The sequence below is a fragment of the Ananas comosus genome, linkage group 22 (assembly GCF_001540865.1).
Source record: "Ananas comosus cultivar F153 linkage group 22, ASM154086v1, whole genome shotgun sequence".
NCBI lineage: Eukaryota > Viridiplantae > Streptophyta > Magnoliopsida > Poales > Bromeliaceae > Ananas > Ananas comosus.
Genome location: NC_033642.1, coordinates 8,879,340 through 8,897,149, shown reverse-complemented (window position 1 = coordinate 8,897,149; position 17,810 = coordinate 8,879,340). Strand labels below are relative to the sequence as shown.

General features: G+C 33.2%; 1 protein-coding gene across 2 annotated transcripts; it reads right to left on the bottom strand.

The window, feature by feature from the left end:
* On the bottom strand, window positions 227-6,714 carry LOC109727428. Of its 2 annotated transcripts, none has more exons than XM_020257560.1 (12): window positions 6,408-6,714; window positions 5,122-5,407; window positions 4,974-5,048; window positions 4,811-4,869; window positions 4,579-4,714; window positions 3,826-3,922; window positions 3,552-3,618; window positions 2,845-2,943; window positions 2,435-2,524; window positions 2,093-2,247; window positions 1,139-1,243; window positions 227-610 (listed from the first exon to the last, which is right to left on the bottom strand). In XM_020257560.1, the coding sequence occupies exons 2-12, from the start codon at window positions 5,372-5,374 to the stop codon at window positions 502-504; spliced, it is 1,245 nt and encodes a 414-aa protein (XP_020113149.1). In that variant the 5' UTR covers window positions 5,375-5,407; window positions 6,408-6,714; the 3' UTR covers window positions 227-501. The 2 variants fall into 2 exon arrangements, with proteins under 2 accessions (XP_020113149.1, XP_020113151.1); XM_020257562.1 differs by having other exon boundaries at window positions 4,974-5,033.

The window sequence follows — 17,810 nt, the reverse complement described above, 5'->3', positions numbered from 1 at the left end:
AATGATAGGAGGATCTACTTTCGTTTTAATATTTATTGAAGATTGGATTCTATGCCATGCAGTATACTATATTAGTTCTGAAAAAGAAAATGTTCGCACAAGCAACGTCTTTGGGAGAGCACTTTAATCCAAGCAGTTATTATTCTCTTTTCTTTTCTTTTCTTTTTTTTTTTTTTTTCCATTTTTATGGTTTTTACCGTCCATATTGAATAATACCTGGCAAGCATAACTAAATCTTCTCAATCTTTATTTCTTGGTTGGTTTTTTACAATAGTTTTTTTTTCCTTTGATTTTTCTTATAATTTACAATCAACATTAAAATAAGACACGTAAACACGACAAAACTCTCCCATTAAGAGTGTAACGCTGAACAAACGAAAATGATTCTACAAACAACATTACACACTTCAGCTTTCTCTTTGGCAACGCATTACTCCCAGATGCAAGAGGACACATCGCGGACTTCTTGAAGTTCCAGTGCTCCATAATCTCCGGTTGCTGTCAGTTGCTTCTCTGATCATTCCATGATGGATCCACCGGGGGTAGTTGATAATCATCCGGTTTAAGAGCCACCGCAAAGTCTGGCAGGTTTGGTGCCGTGTCGAGAACCCTGCACATACCGCATAGCGTTCAGCTGAAATTTCGGACCCTCATCCGATTGCGTCGTCCATGATCATCAATACAGAAATAATTAATGTTTCTAGAAATGGAAGTTCAAGCAGCGTGCACTGTGCGAGTTGCTTCGTTTGGCCAAGTGAATGCTATTTTCGTTTTCTTCCAAGTTCTTTACGGTATTTTTGTCTCAAGTTCTCTAAAATTGACGTACTTTTGAGTTCATCGTCGGTTTGTCTACAACGGGCCTTAGCCGGGTATCATTGTAATGGACTGTATGAATCCTGTTTCAGCTTACGCAAAATTTCGATGCCCGGCCTTTCCTCTTTCGTGTCTTTTTACATTCAAATATTTTACTACTATGTTTTTGTTTTGTTTTCATAGACAACAAAAGGAAAAGGGAAAAAATTGAAAAAAAAAAAAAACCATAAACAGAGTTTCCAAACAAATCAAGAATAACTAAAATAAAGAAGAAAGCAAAACAACACTTTTAAGACAATAAGTTTAGCAGGTCAGCTAGAGTTACCTCTCATTGTTACTGTAGAGGTCCTTGTTGATTCGAACCTTGCTGCAGGAATCCTTCGGAATCTTCTCTGAAAGATACTTCATAGACCCCCACAGCGGCACACTCCTGTAAAGAAACAAGTTGTTATCCTCTTTAGTTCTCCTATCAGCAAATTGGTGACTACATACCATTTCGCTATCAAGTGCACCGAATCAAAGGAGACGAGTATGCAATTCAAAGGAAGCCTAAATAAAGCATGCAGGAATTGGATTTTTGGCAGCAATCCATTAGGCACGTATTTTGAGCTCAAGTTTAAAATTAGACATGGATCTGCGCTTGCTCCGTGCAACATCATTAAACAACATTCAAAATTGACAACACAATAAACAGAGGGAAATTATTGCCATTGAGATCTGCAAGGCATGATTAGCTGCAATCAAGATCGAACCGCTAATGATGCTATAGAACAATGGCATTGATTAAACACTAAGGATTTGTTGTTGATGTAATTCTTGCAGTTAGAGAGCTTGCAGATAGTTTTGCTTTGTCAATAACAAGAATCTCATCCCATTACATGCCTACTCGTCAGCAAGATTCCTCATTACACTAATTGATCCCTAATGCTACTTCTTTGACTCGTACTATGGCAGGGTCCCATTTGGGTCTGCTTCCCTTTAATTTCATTTGATTATGTATGCACTAGTAGATGGGCCTAGTTGAATGTGTAATAAAGAAGCATAAAAAGTAACCGCCAAGGGCTTTTTTTTTTCGAAAAAAGAAAGCACAACCAAAGAAGGCCCCAATGTGCAAATTTCCTCAATGTTTCTTGCTTAAACTAATCAAATTTTCACTAGTGCAAGCCAGAATACCCACTCTTTTGAAGCATGTCCTGAATGAAAAAGATGCTTAGAGAAATATGCCACTTCACATTTTGTATGCGGCAAGCGCCAATTAAAAGAGGAACTAGTAAATTACCTTGACAAAGGAGCTGTTGCATTGAAGGCTTCACTGGCCCTTTTGCTTTCTTTAAGGAACTCCTCTGCTGCTTGAAGAGCAGCAACCGCCATGCCATGAGATTTCTCTGTGTTGCCTTCATCAAGGATGAGCCCATGGTAATAGTATGCGGCTGCCTGGAGATAATACAAAAGATAATTACACTCAAATATGTAACAATTAAGCTTTTTATTAGAGAAAGGAATAAAAAATGAAATGTGGCTGACCAAATAGACATGCAATCCTAATAAGAACAAAGGAAATCATATAATTCATCGTCAAAAGCTTTATATCTATGACAAGGTGAAGAAATAGTTGGCATACTTTTGCTTCACAGCATTTCCACTGGACGAAGAGTCGATGCTTCCTCCCCCAACCATCAGGAAGAGAAAGATCTGCAATGCTATCCTGAGCCTGTAAAAGGAAAGATACATCAAGTTCTATCATTATGAGAAAAAAATTAAGTAAAGCTTTGTTAATTTCGAAGTCAAGTGCTACAGATAAGATCAAGAAAAGTACCCCAGAACTAACATTTGGAGGGGGGAAAGAAACAACATAATCCATATTAATATTTGGGAAAAAAAAAAGTGCAAGAGTGCCAAAAAAAAAAAACACTACGTTAACAAAATTTTAATCTGTTGTTTTAAATGTAGGAAAGGTAAACTGAGACCAAAGAAACGAAATGAACAGATGGTGTCATGATGCTGCAGTTAGGGGAAGGAATATTGCGATACCTGTTGCCAGCACTTGACCATCTCACATGCTAACCTTCGTTTGACTGCTAGTGTGGCCTTGGGGCTATCAATCGCCAATCCAAGTTGAATATCGATACTCTGTAAATCATGTGAAAGGAGAAAGCAGAGATAAGTTTTAAGTGTTCCAAAGAGGTTTCAGAGGGCTTACTGCTCACTTAAAGAATGTAAAACCTATCAATAGAGAAAGCACTATCTTTTACCATAAGGTACTGGGCAGTACTTCCCAACAACTTAATGCAAGCAACCATAAGGTCAGGTCAAAAGAGCATCACTAAGAATCAATACTAGTAGTCTCTCTATTTACTGTGGTTTAATATCAGTTTGCACTTATTGCTAACCATTTTACTACAAGCAATATCACACTCAGACATAAACCAGCCCCAACCATCGGGAACCCAAAAAAATAAACTTCCGTATAACAACAAAAATCATGAGTTTTATTCCTAAGGATAGATCAATTCGAAGCCCAGAAACATGCATAAGGTTTAACCTCGGTAAACCTGACCAGGTACAGATTCATAGATCTTCTAATCAAAAGCAAACCAAATTTTATTGATGTTGATTCTTAGTTCCCGAATCCTAAAATGAATGCGAGAAATTGATAACTTCATTTACTAGCCTGCCACTAATTATACTGCTGAAAAAAATTATAATGCACGAAAAGATGCTGGAAAGCAAGTTTGCACCTGACCCAATGCTTGCATGCGAAAAGCTTTAAGTACTCCTTCAGTTAGGTCTATTGGGAGATCTTTCCTGCAGGTAATAGCAGCAGCAAATTAAAAAAAAGAAAAAATCATTATGCTCAAACATTACCATGTAACAAAAAAAGACATAAAGAATTAGGCAAATAGTTAAAAAATTGGAAAGGTTCAGAGATAGAAGCATCCCCTCAAGTAAAACAAACACAACTGGCTACAGAAAGAGAAAAATCCTTAAAAAAAAAGAGGATGTGATGCAAACCTTAGTTCAGGAGGGATACGAGGAAGAACATGCCGAATAGCACAATCCAAATACCCTGCTGCCTTCAAAAAAATGTCAATGGAGGCTCGCCTATTCTCTGAAGCAAAGTAGCAGATGGCAATCAACGGAGGCATTAAAGTAATGCAAAGCAAAGCATAACCTGGATGCACATGTAGTTACAAAAAATAACACTGAAGCAAAGTAGCAGATGGCAATCAACAGAGGCATTAAAGTAATGCAAAGTAAAGCATAAGCTGGATGCACACGTAGTTACAAAAAATAACACCATCTGAAACTTCAACATTTCAGCAATGCAACAAAACTAATGGATAGACACATGTAGTTACAAAAAATAACACCATCTGAAACTTCAACATTTCAGAAATGCAACAAAACTAACGGATAGAAAATGTAGGAATGGATAGGAGAGCTGAATTTCGAAATTGAAAGCATACACAATCAAATGTCATTAATGAAAGTAAAAGCAAATACTCAGTTCAAATCATTCATAATGCATGGAGAGTACGAAATGCTAGTAGCGTATAGCAAGAAACTTGATCAGCATAAATGAACTCTTTTCATCCGATGAAATAAACTATTTTTATTCTTTCTCCTTCATACGCTGTGCAACATTTTTAATAAGACAAAAAAAAGTGCATCAATTTGGCAGGATTGAATGAAGCTGCATCAGGTTAGCAAAGCAAATAAGTTACACATTTCACATTAATTTCACACCGGAGTTCTTATACCCACCTTCAGATACTTTTGGCTGGTACCCATCACTAGATGTTTTAGGAAGAAGCAACAAATTGGCTTCGGAAAAACATAGTATGGCCATCAAGTGTAAAACTGACAATATCTCATACCAAGCATTTGACATTGCCGTTTCCTGCACATCACGAAGTTAGTTGACTAGAATGAACAAAAGGGACTTTATTTCCCACCAAAAGCATAAACTAGCAAACTAGCATATTTATGTGCTCACCTCTGCCTCATCTTCCTGGTTAACCCACACAAACTGCAGCTTGTCTTCCAACTTACTACCTGTTCAATATCAATCTATATTCAGTACTAAGTAATTGTCATGATAATTAAAGAAAAGGGAGATGAATAATTGTGCGTTCTGCACAATAGTCAATTCATATTACCATCTTTTACAAGTCCTAGTAGAACTGGTAAGTAGTCTTCTAGAGCCTGAAGAAGATCAGCTGCCGTAGAGCCTCCTGCAAATTAGGAAGGATTATTTCGGTCTCGGTGAAGTTTATACGACCAGTTTAGCAGAGAGTATCTACTGACCATGTTGTGTGGCTGCCTTCCGCCTTGCCTTCGTCAAAGTCGGTGCCTCCTGGGCAGCCATGACTACTATCCTAGTCCTCAGAGCTGCAAGTCGCTCCACCAAACTCCTTGGCAAGCTGTCACTCAACGGTTGAGAGATCTCGACACCTCTAGGGATTCGTAAACCTGGAAAAAACACAGCCACCTCCCCAATATTGCTGGGCCTTCTTCTGACTCCGCCTGCATCTTTCTGTGTTGATACGAAGCATCCCATCTCCTAGGGCTTTACTCTCCCAATTCAGCGTAACTAGATAAACAGGCAAAAAGAGGTTGTGTAAATTGTAGATCAATTACCCCACACACACACGCGCACAAACACAAAACAAATAAAAACAGGTGGAAAGGTGTAGTGGTTTTCAATAATCAAGACACTCCCTCACATTCCAAAAGATAATCTCTCCCTATTATATAGCAAGCGCTCAAGGGGAGCAAGTCCTTGTACGGCAATCAAAACCAATAATGAATACAAAGAGAAACACGACGAGGAACTAAAATTGATGAGTAATCAAGTGAATGAGAGAAGACGACAATGGCATTTAATGTTCAAGAACAAGACCCGCCATTGATTAAAGGTAAAATCAGAAACTGTAGTCCAAGATATTTGGTAGACGAATATGATGCTTGAATATCAAAAATAATACACGGAAAAGAAGAGCAGACACGTGGTACAACTATTTCGCGGTCAACTAATTACAAGGAGGGTTCAATAAATGCCAACCAACAAAGTAATACATCATTCACGAGCATCACATCATGAACCAAATAGTCCAGAACATTCATAGAGTCGGTACGAGCTCACAAGCACACATCAAGAATTTTGCAATTTACCAACGGTTTTAGCTAACCTTTTCTTCTCTCAACCTACTAGAGTGTAATTATGGACCGGTAAAGCCGCTTTCGATCCCTCTCTACGCACTGACAATTCGCAAATCAGAACGAAACGGCATCAAAGAAATATTGAATTGAACAAAATTCCTGATGGGTCGAGATCGACAAAATAGACATATATAGACCATGATTTATTCCTTGAGCAAAACCAAGATCTAGAAGTAAAGCATTATTATTGAAATCAAGAAGATTGAGAAAACTCTATCAAATGCGTTAAAGAAAAGTTTGGGCAATAGGAATTGAGTAAAGAATTTCCAAACAAGCCAATCCAAGCCACGTCCCTAAGAAACAAGAACCCTGACACTCAATCTACATGTACAACATCGGGAATGGAGAGATCGTGCAAAATCAGATCTCACCTCAGCTTCGCGACGGCGAAACACACTCTACCAGCTCACGAAACCCTAAATTCAGAGCTCCGAAACCCTAGAAATGGCGGATTGCTAAGAGAGATCAGAGGAAGCGGGAGAGGGAGAGAGAGAGGGCGAGGGCGAGGGCGAGGGAGAGGAGAGGAGGGAGCTTTAGCGTTGGAATGGCGCCCAAACGAGAAGCGCTTTTTAAAGGAGCGAGAGGATCGGGAAGCGCTTTTGTGTGTCGCGAGGATTGGGTTGGGATCCCGAGGAGAGAAACAGAGGGTGTGTCGCCTACACAGAGAGATCCCCCTTCGCTGTGCACTCCATATTTAAATAATTAAATAATTAATTAAATATTTATATTGTGCGAAAAATCTTGCCGACCAAAATAACTCTCCAAGCCTACCGACTGTGGAAATTTTTTAAAATTTTGGAACCTAAAAATTAAATTCGAGCACTATAAAGCTGAAAATACGGTTTCTTTTTTTTTTTTTTAAGTCACGGAGACTTGTTAGTAAAAGAGATGCTTGCTATGGTGGTAGTACCTTTTTAATTAATAAATTACGCGCAGTTTGAAATTATAGAAAATTTGTATATTATATTGTGCATATATTATAATGACTCGTCGATTAATATAAATTTTCTGTTGCTCCATATAAGAAAAAAGACATTTTTTTTTGTATGTTTACGCCCAACTCTCAGTTGATATATAGGGTTAAATTTAGACATCTTTCAACACTTATTGCTGCAAGTACGTAAAAATAAGTTTGAAAAGTTCAACGAGTCGGTTGAATCAGGACATAAAATCTTTCAATACCTGTTGTTGCAAGTAAACAAAAAATAAACATGAAAAGTTCGACAAGTCGATCAAACTGAGACATAAAATCTTCCAATACCTGTTGTTGCAAGTACACAAAAAATAAACATGAAACATTCGACGGCCGATCTAACTGAGACATAAAATCTTTCATTACCTACTGTTGTAAGTATACAACAAGAAAACTTAATTGAAAAGTTCGGTGAGTCGATTGAATTGAAATGCAAAAATCTTGCTCTTTTTAAGAATATTTAAGTTCTCTACGGTTAGCAAAACACCTGAATTGGTAAAGCAAAATACTGACTTGTCCTCTCTAGAATATAATGTTTCAATTTTTGTTGTGTCGTTCTACTAACTCTGCACAAGTAGGTAAGTCCAAAAGCCTACCAAAAAGTTTTTTTATCTGGTCTCTCTCAAGTAGAATAGAAATGGTGAAAAGAATATATGCAAATTATGTGGTTTAAGATGAAAATTTTGTTGCAAAAATTAAATTCCTAATTCGAAATATAAGAGTTATAGGAATGAATGTATATAGGTTATGAGATTTGAGATTAAAAAGGTGTTGTATAAAGAGTTGTAAATCTACTTGTAGTTTCACCATTGAACCATTTCGTAGGGACTAGCAAAAGTCAAAAGTAAATATACATTTTTAATAATAAAATATTACAACAATACCAAAAAAACCCCTAATTACACGACCAGTTGTCAACTTTCATTTGAGTTCTCACTTTAATTCTTAAGTTTTTAATAGTTACAATTATATCTCAAATATTTATTAATTATTTTAATCAAGCTTCTTCAATCAAAAAGCTAATTAAGTTGGACAGAGCTATGACACATGACAAAATTTAGGGTGCATATGTGACAATTTTTTGGTTTACGTGCACGCACTTTGAATGAAAAGGACTCGTCGGAAATAATTAATAAACAATAAAGTAATTTAAAAGAAAATAAAAAATTAGAGACTAAAGCGCGAATATTCGTATAAATGTTGGAGTACAACGGTGCAAAACCTGTAGTAATTTATGGTCTCTTTTACTTTTTATTGTTGATTATAGAATATTAAGGTGTGCCAACTAGAATCTATTCTCTTTAATTAGAGAAAGGTAATGTTTAATTAGAGCTATTAAAAAACTAATATAACTCTAATAAAGAGAACTTCAAATCTAGTTGAAACCCCCTATTACCCATATCACCTGCACATAATTAATGTTTATCCTGCACAATTTATAAGTCAAACTTCAAAACCATTTAAAGCTTTACAGTTGCAAATTAATATCAGCTTTGTTTATTTTTTCAAAAATGAACTTAACTAGAAATATGAAGCACTTCCAACTTAAGACATTGAGTATCAACCTTCATGTTTTAAACAATTGCGTTAGTACGCTCATTATATATCCTTTGTTTTTGTTTTTTGTTTTTTTTTTTTTTTTGAGAGAAAGGTAGCACGCTACCTGCTTTATTCATTGAGTATGTAAGATCAGCTACATAGAGTGAGACAGCTTGGGCCTCGAGGGGACACTTAGACAATTAACAGACAATAATGAAAGGAAGAGCCCGATAAAAAAACAAGAACAAGCAGCAGAACAATAGAGATATATGCCTTTGTTGATTAGCAAAACAATAGAGATATAGTTGCCACCGAAGCTTCCTAATATTGCTAAAGATATTCTAAGAGGGTGTTTGGATTGGTGTAGTTGTAATTTAGTTGAAAATCAAGTTTAAAGTAAGCAAAAAATATTGATCTTACCATCAATTAACATAATTAATGGTAAAATAGATTTACCACCTAATTGCATAAGAGATTTTGAATCTATTTACAAAAAATGGCATTGGACTGATTTTTAAAGGGAATCCGTTTCACTACCTACAGTTCTCTTAATGAATGAAAGCTATATATATAGATATTTTATTTTAGAGAATGATAGTATTTTACTGTTTCATTTTTTTCTTCAAAATTGAATTTAGCTGAAAATATGAAGCAATTAGGCTTCAAAAGACTATATTTTTATATTTAGTAAACTTGATTTAGATCTGAATTGCAATTACATCTATCCAAACAACTCCTAAATGTGCACTTCATTGTTAGGTGCATACATACAAAGGCATATTAAATATTACATGGATAGAGTACAATGGTCTTATATATATAGATTGATCAAGTGATCATAGCTAACACATGGATATGTTCTATTGGATAGAATATGATTTGGACCGCAAAGCAGCGGTTAATTATTAATTACTCGAGACCAATTAGTTTTTGGATTAAATTATAGGAACATGGAAATATATTACCACTCTTTTTTTTTAATCAAACACTCCCTTTTGGAGTTACCTGTTACTAATAAGTGCATAGCTCAAAGCAATAGGAAAAATATATAAAGTGCATATTTGATAGTCATATAATATTGTTCAAAAACTAATTGGTAGTTTTTTTTTTTTTTTTTTTTTTTTTTTTTTTTGGGTGAAGTAAAAAGTTAATGAATGTTATCAATTCACATGTTGAAAATTTATATCATCTTCCCTCTAGTAAATTTTATGAATACTTAGATTAATCTACGTACGTATATTCATTTAGCACCTGTGCAATGATTATTTGTCGATGGTACAGATGGAAAAACAAGGGTGAGGATATCGCCTTCTAGGCCCTGTTGACCATGTTAATCCCTTTGATAATTAAAAATTACTTGGTCGTTAACATTTGTTTAAAAGAATCTATCCTGTCCTAATTAAGACAATGCAATATATTTTTGAGATAGTCACCATCAACCTTACATAAAGATGCTAAGATCTAGAGGGGGACAAGAAATTAAAGGTCAATGGAAAAAATGGAAGTAAATTAAATATTTGTTTTATCTCAGATAGTGAATTGCTGTAGTGGTCCTCAGTAACTTTAGTTTAGTACTCAATCTTTCAATTTATTTTGCTCAGATCCAGCCCGCTTTGCATTCACAAGTTATTTTGTGCCAGAATCACATTCAGAATGATCCGGACTTGATTGGGTTAGATAAATCAAAGATTCAGATCGAACTCGAGTCTCACCCATTTTTTTAATTTGGGAGCGTATAATTATACTTGGACTCGAACCTATTCAAACACCCGGGTGAGTTGATACTGTTATAATTATTTTTAAATTATTTTCTAGAGTCGGGTTACGGTGCTTTTAAAAACACAAAGTATTTGATGTTTTTAAGTTTTTCGCTGTTAGATCTATCTTTTTTTATCATTTTCACCTTTTAGAATATTATTCAACGAACACATTCAACCCTAGAAAGTCACTATCATCTTAACCGCATATCCCTTAATTCAACGACCAAAAACTTAACGAGCACTAATGACTTGGCACTTTAAAAGTATAGAAGCTTAATTCTCTTTTTTTATTAGATAAACATTTTGGATAATATGGTATCCAAGTTTTTTTTTGAAAAAAAGATAGCACGTTATCCGTTTTATTTATTGAAAAGATGAACTAAACAACATNAAAAAAAAAAAAAAAAAAACACCGACTACGGCTACGACGGTGTCCCCGATTAGCTGGGAGAAATTGTTCCCCAAAGATTCGATAGCTGCTTAATCTTACAAGTTACAAGGAGGGGGTCCGGCCGGGCCTTCCTAAAAATCACGTCATTCCTGATCTTCCAAATTATCTACCAGCAGGCTACCAATCCGGTTATCTTTGTCTTTATCGATTGTGTTCCAATCCTCGCCGTCCACCTATTCCAGACCGATATCACATCATCCCTCCAATCGCTAGGCTGGACGTTTTCCTCGTCATTAGAAATCTCGAAAAGATGCACCGTGTAAATAGGTGGTTGACGGTTTTCTCTTCGCACCCACTGTGTAACTATTTTCTATTAGATCGACCTGGGCAACAAATCCGACTCTAAGTTGTCTTATCACAGATCTATCTCCACCTTTGTGCACGTGTGTGTGTGATAGATCTATATTTAGATTCATAGAATGTTGCATACATGAGAAAGGCAAAGTGAAAGAGATTACCATAAAATAAACGTGAAACTTCACGTGTTAAGCGGTTTAAGTACAGCACCAGATGTCCCAGCCACTTTAATATAAATCATACAGCTAATCTCTCTATTATTCACAATGCCATTATAGCAACTTTGATCTTTGATTCTTGAATTTTCATGTATTATCTTTTTTAATATATTATCTTTTTTAGTCGATGGCCAAGAAACCTATACTTTTTTACCGTGAAATATTTTATTAATCCCAATGTGAAGTAGACAAATAATTGAGTCATTCTACCAAAAAAAAAAATTTTATCCTTCTAGTAATAATGCTTTTTTTTTAGAGAGAGATAGGTAGCACACTATCCGTTTCGTTTATTTTATTTAGAAATAAACTTAGCTGAAAATATAAATCAAGTAGGATTCAAACTTGGGATCTCGGATACCAACCATCAATCAAGCCCTTTGCCACCTGCTCTAGGGACGGTCGGTGCATATTTTTTTTTATTGTCAAAAATTTGCTATGGATCATAGATGTAAAAGTTAAAGGGATTAATAATAAAGCAATGAAGAATACATAGACCAAATTACGTACTATTCTGAGACAGTGTAGAGATTATCCATATATTTTACCGTTAATTTACTATTCTGTGTCCATAAAGGGGATTGTAATTATCTAAGCAATATCTTTGATTACAATAAATTCTCCGTGTAGGTTGCAGATATATTAGCATTTTTTTATAGCTAGTATTTTGAAACTATGTTCATGCGAATCAGTTAAAATCTTTTATGTTATGAGTGTCGAATAGCATATTAATTAAATATGAAAAATGCTACTTGCATTGCTGTACAGCTAGAAAATTAGAGTAAAACTTTAAATCCCTCGCTCCAAAAAATAATAATATTGGTTCTTGGATAGAGAGATGTTTTACTTTTAAAATATACATACATATATTATTCTTCATAAAATATAAGCGCGACGTCTTTGGAGATCCATACCATCACTACCCAATATTAATTACTAAAAAACAGTCCTAATTTAATTATATATATATTCTAAATTTTGAATGGCAACGGTTTTGTTTTTTTTTTTTACCTTTTTAAGAAATTATATATATATATATATATATATAAAACTATATGAAGCCAGAATAATTCTTGCCACGTGGCAAGTTATCTTTCATCCATCTTTGAAAGAACAAAATGAGAAATTTAATGATTAATAACTGATATAAATATATAATCACAATAATAACTATAGTTTAATATATAATTAATACATATAATTAACCCAATATTGTCAATAATCTTTTTGGCTTCCATGATTAGTAACCGGAAGTAATTAGCTTCATGAATCACAATAATAACTATAGTTTAATATATAATTAATACATATAATTAATCCAATATTGTCATATATATAATAATCTTTTTGGCTTCCATGATTAATAATCGAAAGTAATTAACTTCATTCTCTACTTTAAACAAATAAAAATTTCTAAATTAATGCACATTTAATTTGACCGTTTTTTTTTTTAAGGGTGGAATCTTTAAATAAAGTTATCAATAATATTTTTTTTAGTTTGGCAGTTCATCAAATAGAAATTAAATAAGAAAATTAAATTCATCATTTACTCTTTTCTATATTGTCTTTTCTTTTTTATAGATAACAGTTATAAAAATTTACAATTATAAGCACACTATAAATATTGGCTAGAGTAGAGTGAAAAATTTGTTAGGTTTTTGGCCAATAATATTGTTTCTTTTCTTGCTTTCCCAATTAAATTACCTTATTCTCCTTTTCTTTTTTTTTGTCATGCATTTATAGCGTCCCAGTTTTTTATTTTTTTAGCCAATTCACATCATTATCCTTCATGTAAAAAGTAGATTTATCTGATCAAATTAATATATTCATTTGATTAGAGAATAAGATAATCAATTAAAAACTTAGTGTAAGTTAACCAATTGGTTTTTTTTCTTTAGATTTTTCTATTAATTTTTAATACACAATGCCACCAAGATTTGATATGTTCATCTATAGATAATTTATTATTACACATATATGATATAGTACATATTTTTATATAGGCAGAAAATAATCCCCTGTATCATATTTGATACACTTAGGGCCCGTTTGGATTGGGTATAAATTAAAATTTTTAAATTTGCTAAAATACTATAAATTATTTATTAAAATTTGTATAAATTAAAATATTTAAATTTGATAAAATATTATTTATCCGCCGCAAAACGCGGGCCCTACACTAGTATATATATATTTGGCGATGGACTATTTATTAATTAATGATCAAAGGACAACGTGTCAGTATGGATCCGTAACGGTCACGTACACCGTTTATCCACGTGTTTTTCTCGGAGGCACGGTGGCCGAGGCGGCGCATCTAACTCAGCCGACTGAGCAATCCGTGCGCGCCACGTGGCGTTGCGGATGCGGTCGCGTTCACGTTCCCAACTGTTCCCCGGTAAGATACCCCGTCACAGAGAATCCAATCCCAATAGTTTCCGGGCCCCACCACCTAACCGATGATGATACCATAATATTTCAAAAATAATAAAAAATAAACTTAATTGAACAATAAATTATTTTGAATTAATTACTTAATTTTTAAAATTTTTAAATTTTACTATATAATAATTTATTTAATTTGAATCAGTCGGTAATATTTTGATTTTAAAATTCAAGTGAATTATTTATTTTAATAAATTTAAAATTATAAAAAATTGCATTAAATATATTAACTAAGCCTGTAAAAATAGCCGATGCATTTAAATTTTTGAAGTCAAAATGTTGTTGATTGACTCAACAAACAAAATGAAAGATCATATAGTCAACTCAAAATGGTCTATTAATTTCAAAATTTTTATATTGAGTCTTAATTAATTATATATATTTTAAATATTTTAAAATGGTTATTCTTATTGGTTTTTTGAGAGATAGGTAGCACGCTACTCGCTTTGTTTATTTCATTTAGAAATAAACTTAGCTAGAAATGTGAATCAACTAGGATTCAAATTTGGGTCTCTGGTACCAACCACCAAGCCCTTTGCTATTTGCTCTAGTGGCTATTCTTATTGTTATAATTAACCTTTTGTTCTTAGATAAAATTATATTTTTTATGAATCGTAGCAGCTATCCAATTGAAAATTTTCGAACCAGTATGTTACTAAAATATTGTAAGATGTGTATGTGGGTATAGCGTTACTCATATATTAATTTCTTGCTCACAAAATTGAGTGCTCAAGCCTCATTTTTGAAAGATATATGTCGGGATTGAACCCAAACTGTTTTAATAATATCTTAGATAAGAATAATTGGATTAATGCAGTAGTTCATCGTTTACACTCGTAGATTAGTAGATCATTCTGGAGGGTACGTAGGCAATAATTTCTATTGCAAACCATTTATAACCCTAAACCTATCTAAACATTGAGTGCAGAATAAGATGCACTAATAAATGAAAATTAAACGCTCAATCTTAGTGGCCGATCATTGCATTTGCATCGTAATTCTAAACCTCTTTTATTTTTCGTGCCAAGTTTTGTTATTCTTTTCATTTAGAAATCAAAATGAGACTAAGACCAAACCACCAAATATGTTTATTTTGTTAATACATCATTCACCTATGCCCAACTTTTTTTCTTTTCATTTTTTTTAAAAAAAAGAAATTATAGATTGGTGATGTCGTTTTGACTTTTTTTTTTTTTTTTTTCAAAAGGTAGTGGATAGTACAGATGAATACTAAGCTATTATAATTTAGCAACTTAATCCATCTTTGATCATATATAGGAGGGAGCAGTTAACAAGTATATAATAATTGTTCTCAGGTGATTGATCAGATTAGGCCGAAAATATTAAACTCAAACAATTTAATAGTCCGTGTATACATGGAGTCTATAACTTGTTTAATTATTTGAAAAATCCCTTTGAAAAATGATATTGTTTCATGAGTATACACATGAAGATTGATATATCCATGAATATATTGGAATAGCTCTTGATACAAATATAAATAATGATGCTTGAATGATTTGTATCCCTTATAGATCGATGTTCAGATAATGAATTCATCATAGGCCAGTTTTTCAAAACTGTGCAGTAACACAAAGAATCATTTATCAGATCATACCAGAATCACTCGAACTAAGGGTTTATTTAGCTAAAGCTATACTCCCTAAAAAGTAAAAAGATTTTTTTGTTTTATTGTAGCAGAAGCAGAAATTTCCAGCTAAAGTTAATTATCTTTTTAAGAAGTAGAATTTTATTTCAACTTCGATCTCACTATGGAAAAACATCCAATTAAGCATTTCATTTGCAAAACATTCGACTATTACCTCCAAAATCAAAACAAATAATTTGAAAAAAAAAAGTCAGTAACGTAGGGAACGCACTAACATTAGATCCTTTTCATAACGTAGTTTGAGAAACTAAATCCATAATTCCAGGGTTATTAATTTACAAGAATAGTACAACCAGGAAACAATTTTTTTACCCATGTAAGGTGACCAAAACATCATTCTATAGCATTTAAAATTAAAAGGCCAACATCTTCAAATAAAACTATATATATATATATATATATTACAACATAAACTTAGGTACGTTGTAGGGACCATATATGTATACAAACATAAAGTGTAAATATGGCCACATTGAATGAGAAATTAATGAAATTACCCCACTCAAAATGGCAACATGGATGTCCACTTTAGACACCATTCACTCAATCACAAATTATTGCGCTGTGAAACCACGTGGAGTTCATGAAAGCAATTGCTTCGACTATAAACCTATCCACCTGTACGTTGATGATGAGTGTACATGTATACAACGTATATATTAACGTCACCTTTTAATCCTTTTAGTGCCATTTCAACCTTTTTCTAGCGTCGTTTTATATGATTCACGCTTATTTTATGTTGAAGCTTCTTTAGAGATAATATTTTTAGGTGGAGTTGGTTGGTTTCGAAAATAATTTTCTATTTGATCTCTTTTAATTATTGTTAGAACTTGAATACTTAATCTTGGAGCTTCCCTTTATCAAGCTTAGTTCAGCTCAAGTTCTACAATTTATCCTTAACCGATCCGGGCGTGACTCTTAGATTTCTTTTTAAAACATGACTTTCGAATCCATTTATACTTTATCCAATTTATAATTTACCTATGAACTTTAAAATATTGAAATTTATCACATGAACTAACGATTTTGTTGCAATATGCGACAAGGCTTCTATTTTGATTAATTTCGTCGATTGATGTTGCTTAATGATGCTATCGCATATATATTGTTAGTACATATTGAGTGAAATAAAACCTTGATAATTCAAGAATCCATCTAACTAGGCCAAATTGATGAAATTTTTAGCTTCGTAGTGAATTGTAACAAAATATTTTCAAACGTTAAATTATTATGTGCAGAAAGTTCATGTGAAAAATTTTGAAACTTTTTTACATTTTGTTTAAACCTTAACCACTTTTTATTTTTGAGTAAAATAGAAATGTTAATTACACGACAACATAATTAGATTGTAGAGACACATTTTTTAGACATTTTATGTAAATGTCTCATTTATACCAAAATTTTTTTAAAAAATCTACAAAAATCTAAATATAAAACCCAATCCAACTAAAAATAAAAAAGTTTCTCTACTCAACCATCCCTACTCAGTCCATTCGGCCCGGTTACAAATAGAAAAAGACAAAAAAAAAAGAAAATTTGATCACAATCTCCCTTCTCCTCCTCCGCCGCCGTAGCCGACGAGATAAGATTCTGACGGTTAGAGTTCGGCCGTGAGAATCTCACAGGGATCGTAGAGGGCTACGATCGCACGTATCTTTCCGCCACAGATCGCTGGAGGAATGAATGCCAAACATCGATGCGGCTCCACATATAATGGCCCCACATATAGCAATACTTTTAAAGAGTGACGGTAATTTAACCAGCAGTATTTTTTTTGACATGTCCGATATTAAATATATCGTTATACATCGTTTTTGTTATAGTGTTACATATTTCTTCTTCAAACTATAAATTGGTGACACTTTGATCTTTAATTTTAAATTTTTTCATAATTTCTAAAACTTCAATGTTTTGATGTGACAGTAATGGAGAATCTTAGTTATTACTGTATTAATGACCACTCACATTAGACTTTGAAATTTGATTATAATAATAATTCAAATCTGAAATTAAAATAAGCTGAAGTTCGAGAATCGAAATATTATGTGTCTCAAAGCTTGAGCCTTAAAAAAGCAATTTAGCTGAATAAAATTAAGTTAGAACAAATAAATAGTTAGCTTATTACGCATAGGCTATGTGCAAAACTCACAAAAAATGAAAAAACAATGATGAAGTGCATATATAATGGAGGAAAAACGCACCTTAGCTTTAAAGTTGTGGTTCTTGTCGTGCAATGAATGTATCGTCGTCTAGCTTTCAATGATTGGTCTCAAAATAATCAACATATATATTATAACACTTCCCATCAAGCAATAACTTTTTCCACAGTATATATATTATTCCACAACGTGTCACGTTCTTGTAGCCTCCATGTGGGAAAAAAGAGAAAGAAAATTCCTGAAATGCGTATGCACAGAAGAATATA

Bases quoted from the DNA above. Each gene is read 5' to 3' on its own strand.
- LOC109727428 (XM_020257560.1), bottom strand. From the start codon at position 5,374: ATGGGATGCTTCGTATCAACACAGAAAGATGCAGGCGGAGTCAGAAGA. The intron at 3,923-4,578 runs GTGGGTATAAGA...ACTTTGCTTCAG, and splicing joins CCAGCCAAAAGTATCTGAAG to AGAATAGGCGAGCCTCCATT. The intron at 2,944-3,551 runs GTGCAAACTTGC...CATGATTTACAG, and splicing joins GCATGCAAGCATTGGGTCAG to AGTATCGATATTCAACTTGG.